This window comes from Phasianus colchicus, chromosome 15 (genome assembly GCF_987193195.1).
Source record: "Phasianus colchicus chromosome 15, bPhaCol1.hap1.1, whole genome shotgun sequence".
NCBI classification, from domain to species: Eukaryota; Metazoa; Chordata; class Aves; order Galliformes; family Phasianidae; genus Phasianus; species Phasianus colchicus.
Window position 1 is genome coordinate 9542102 of NC_143450.1, and position 3976 is coordinate 9546077.

General features: G+C 54.2%; 1 protein-coding gene across 1 annotated transcript; it reads right to left on the minus strand.

Annotated features, from left to right (window-relative positions):
* Positions 1–1049: 1049 nt before the first annotated feature.
* On the minus strand, positions 1050–3660 carry DUSP1 (dual specificity phosphatase 1). Its single transcript, XM_031598097.2, has 4 exons — positions 3177–3660; positions 2908–3056; positions 2585–2804; positions 1050–2071 (listed from the first exon to the last, which is right to left on the minus strand). Exons 1-4 carry the CDS (start codon positions 3544–3546, stop codon positions 1701–1703), a joined length of 1110 nt encoding a protein of 369 aa, XP_031453957.1. The 5' UTR covers positions 3547–3660; the 3' UTR covers positions 1050–1700.
* Positions 3661–3976: the final 316 nt, after the last annotated feature.

A 3976-nucleotide genomic window follows, 5' to 3' on the forward strand; every position in this document is an offset into this window, starting at 1 on the left:
TGATTTTACACAAGAATTGTAACCCTCTGTTGTTCGCCTCAGCAAATCCATTTCTGATGGGGCAAGCGTAGCATCAACTCCTTCAATTTCAGAGATGGGGGAATCGGTGCTCCCCTGGGCAGAGACAGAGCACCCAGCCTCCCAGAGCTCTCCTACATACAAGCAGCTGGCACTGCCATCACCACAAGCTAAGAAAGCAGGCCTCCAGCTGCCCAGCTTTCCCTGGTAAGACACGTCACAGCAGCACTGCTCTCCCTCTCACAGCAATGTCACACCCAAGCAACAGCAGCAGCCCTGCACCACTGGCTGTGACCCCACAGCTGCTGCCAGCAGTGCTCACCTGGCTTTGGTTATGCTGGATACAACTCCTCACATTGCCTTAACTTAAGCACTGGGTGAAAGTCAACCCAGTGGGAAGCTGCAGTGAGAGAGTTTATTACAGCCTGGGTACAAAATTAGGTGACTGTGAGTTACCTGATCTGTTGTTATGCTCTGGTTTATTTACAGAGATAGTACAGTAAGCCAAATAACTCACTGTAGGGAAGAGAGGCAGTTTGGGTTGCAAAAAGGAATTAAGAGACAAGACAGAAAAAGAAAACACTCTGGCACAACCTCATACATGCTGGAGATCAGTTAGCAACAGGTTAATTTTTAGACTTAACCTCCAAAGCATTCAAAGCAAACAAGCAATAAGGAAGCTTCTTCCTTCCTGGGAGAGAACTCTTTTACTTTTAAACCCCCCATGCTCAGCTGGTTCCAACTCTTACAGCTCTGCAGCCATGACCACAGCCAAAGCCACCCTACAGCTGAGATCTGGCCCTGGCTGTCTGCCATGGCATGTAATTATGGCAGGACAAAGGGCTCAGGTTAGGGAGCAGCAGAACTTTCTAGTCAAGTTCGAGGATTTTAAAACTCATTTTTCTATCTAGTTAAGACCCAACTTAATTGCATTGCCCAAGGTCAAACTCCATCAGAAATTCAGACTTCTTTCCTCTGGAAGCTTCTAAAGGAAAGCTCAGGGACAGTAAAACACACCAAGATTCTAAAGTATATCCAGCTTTCACTAGAAATATCATAATTTATTCTGTTTGTATAAAAAGTTATAATCATGTAACAAAACTATGTCTTCCTAAGAAGAAATATATTATTTCACATCATAAATAAATCAAACATACAACCCTTGGCAACTCAAGAAGCACTCATCCGGTGCTTTCATGTCAGTGCTTGGAAACAAGAAAAGCTGACAGATACATACACACAGGATTACAGTACCAAAAAAATACTGAGGTATTTGGTTTCTCTAGAAATGCAACTTCAGGTTCATGAAGGCAAAACAATGCACTAACAAAAATAAATAAATAGGACTGCCATGAAAGGGGACAACATCAGTGTTGCTTAAGTGTCCAGGAATGGGAATACTGGTGAGCACACTACTGAACATGCAGCAGGCTTAGGACAAACAGAAGAAAAGGGAAAGAGCTCAGGAAAACGCAGCATCCTCTGATCTCTCCGTAGGCATCCCCAATATTGTGTTCAGGAGTCAGCAACACGCAGAATATTGGTGAGCTCCTCTGTGTACAACAGCATTCTAGGACACGTGGATGGTTCCCCACAGGACAAGTGGCTGATGATACTGTCCCCATAGTTATTGCACTTCTGAGACAAGAATTCTGAGTTCTGGCCATGCTTCTGCCTGCCTTTCAGCAGCTCGGGGAGGTGGTGATGGGGCTCTGAAGGTAGCTTAAAGCACTGGATGAGGTGTGAACAGGGATGGAGACTGGGAAGTTGAAGACTGTGGTGGTCGATGCTCCTCTGTCCAATACTGACATAGCAGGGCTCCCAGCTTCTGCTGAGCAGTTGGGGGCAAGGACCTGCGACTCAAACTGCAGCAGCTGCCCCATGAAACTGAAGTTCGGGGAGATGATGCTCCTTCTCTGCTTCACAAACTCAAAGGCTTCATCCAGCTTGACTCTGTTGGTCCTCATGAGATAAGCGAGGCAGATGGTCGCCGACCGGGAAATGCCAGCCTGGCAGTGCACAAATACCCTTCCTCCATCATTTTTAACAGAATCTGAAAGAATTAAAGCGCCCTGTTAACAAACAAGTCTCACTGCCTCCGGAGGTGGGAAAGCAAAGGCTGCTGCTTCTCATCTCTTTGTTTCATCCCCTCCTTAGGAGCCCAATAGGTGAGTCCCGTGCTTAGGAGACAAAGAGCCTTTGTCCTGAGGGAAGCAGCAGTCTAGCTATTCTCATTCTGGGCTCCAATTCCAATTATCCTAATAGCTCCTCCGGGTCACTTTAGCAGTCTTGCAAGATTACTTTAATACTGATCCGCTTAAATTCACTAGCAATTTTCTAGAGGACCCATTTCTCTTGATTCAAGATTTCTAACGGTTTGGTAAAGCCACGATTAGCCCTCTCTCAGCCTAGAGAAAGTGATGTGTGCATCCCCTGAGAACATCTAAACGTGCAACAATGGTTCCCCGATCCCAAACGCAGGCTGTGCTGGAAAGAACAATGCCCTAGAAATCACCCTCGGGGGACGTCATGCGAGACAAAAGGATTGCAGGGAGAGCTCATTTACCTATGAAATCAATCGCCTCGTTAAACCAGGAACTGATATCCGCTTTGTGGTTGTCCTCCACCGGGATGCTTTTGTACTGGTAGTGCCCCTCGAAGTGGTTGGGGCAGTTGGCCGACACGTTGATCAGCGCCGTGATGCCCAGCGCATCCAGCATGTCCTTGCGGGAGGCGTGATACGCGCTGCCCAGGTACAGGAACGGCAGGATCTCCACCGGCCCGCCCTGAAACAAGAGGGGCAGACGTTAACATCGCTCGGCGGATTTACGACTCCCGTCCTTTCGCCCGCGAGCGGCGGGGCAGCGCCAGCCCGGAGCCCGCACTCACCTGGTCGTACAGGGGGGTACCGCAGGAGCTGCACCCCGAGTCGGCGCTGCCGGGCGCGCTGCTGGCGCTCAGGGGCAGGCTGAGACCGGTAGGGGCGGCGGGTTTGGTGCACAGCTCGGAGCAGGCGGCCGAGAACGCTTCGTAACCTCCTGCGGGGCAGAGGGGAGAGAGGCGCGCGGTGAGCGCGGCGCGGCGCGGGGCGGGCTGAGCCCTCGGCCGGCGGCGAGGTCGGCTGCGTCCCGCGGCGGCTCCCGGGGCCGCGCACTCACCCTTGAGGAAGCAGATGCGGGCTCCCCGGGCCTCTCTGCACAGCGTGCCGAGGGCCAGCAGCAGCGTGCTGTCGCGCTTGGGCAGCTCCAGGTCGGCGCTGCGTTCGTCCAGCAGCACCACGGTGTGGACTTGCCCCTGGCGCAGCCGGGTGCGGAGTTCCTCGTTGGGGACGACGTGCTCCAGGGCCAGCACGCCTTTAGCGCGGCGGCGGACGATAGTGCTGAGGCGCACGTTGCAGGAGCCGCGGATGTGCGCGGCGTTGAAGGAGAAGAAGGAGCGGCAGTCGAGGACGAGGCACTGCGCGGCACGCTCCTGCAGCAGCCCCCGCAGCGCCTCGCACTCCAGCGCGCACACCCGCAGGTTCACCATGGCCCCGCCGCTCGGCTCCGTTCGGCTCGGATCGCAGGGAAACAACGCGCTGCGGCTCGCGGAACGGCGAGGCTCAAAAGCGGCTCGGCGCGGCTCAGCACGGCCCCGTGCGCCCGAACCCGCCTTATATAGTGGCGCGCCGCGCGGCCGCCGTTTTCTCAATGGGGCCGGGTCACGTGATCCTCGGAGCAGACGTCACCTTGGCGGCGCGCCAAACAGGGCGCGCCCAGCACAGCCGGCATGACGTCATCTGCCGCGGGGCCGCTGGAGCGCGCCGGCGCGCGCTGAGAGGCGCGGGTCCGCGCTGCTCTGTGTGTGCGGTGTTGTTTGTGTGTGCGGTGTGTGTGTGCGGTGTGTGTGTGTACGGTGTGTGTGCGCCCACATACACACGGAGATAGGGTTACGTGTTACACGCACACTCTCTCACACA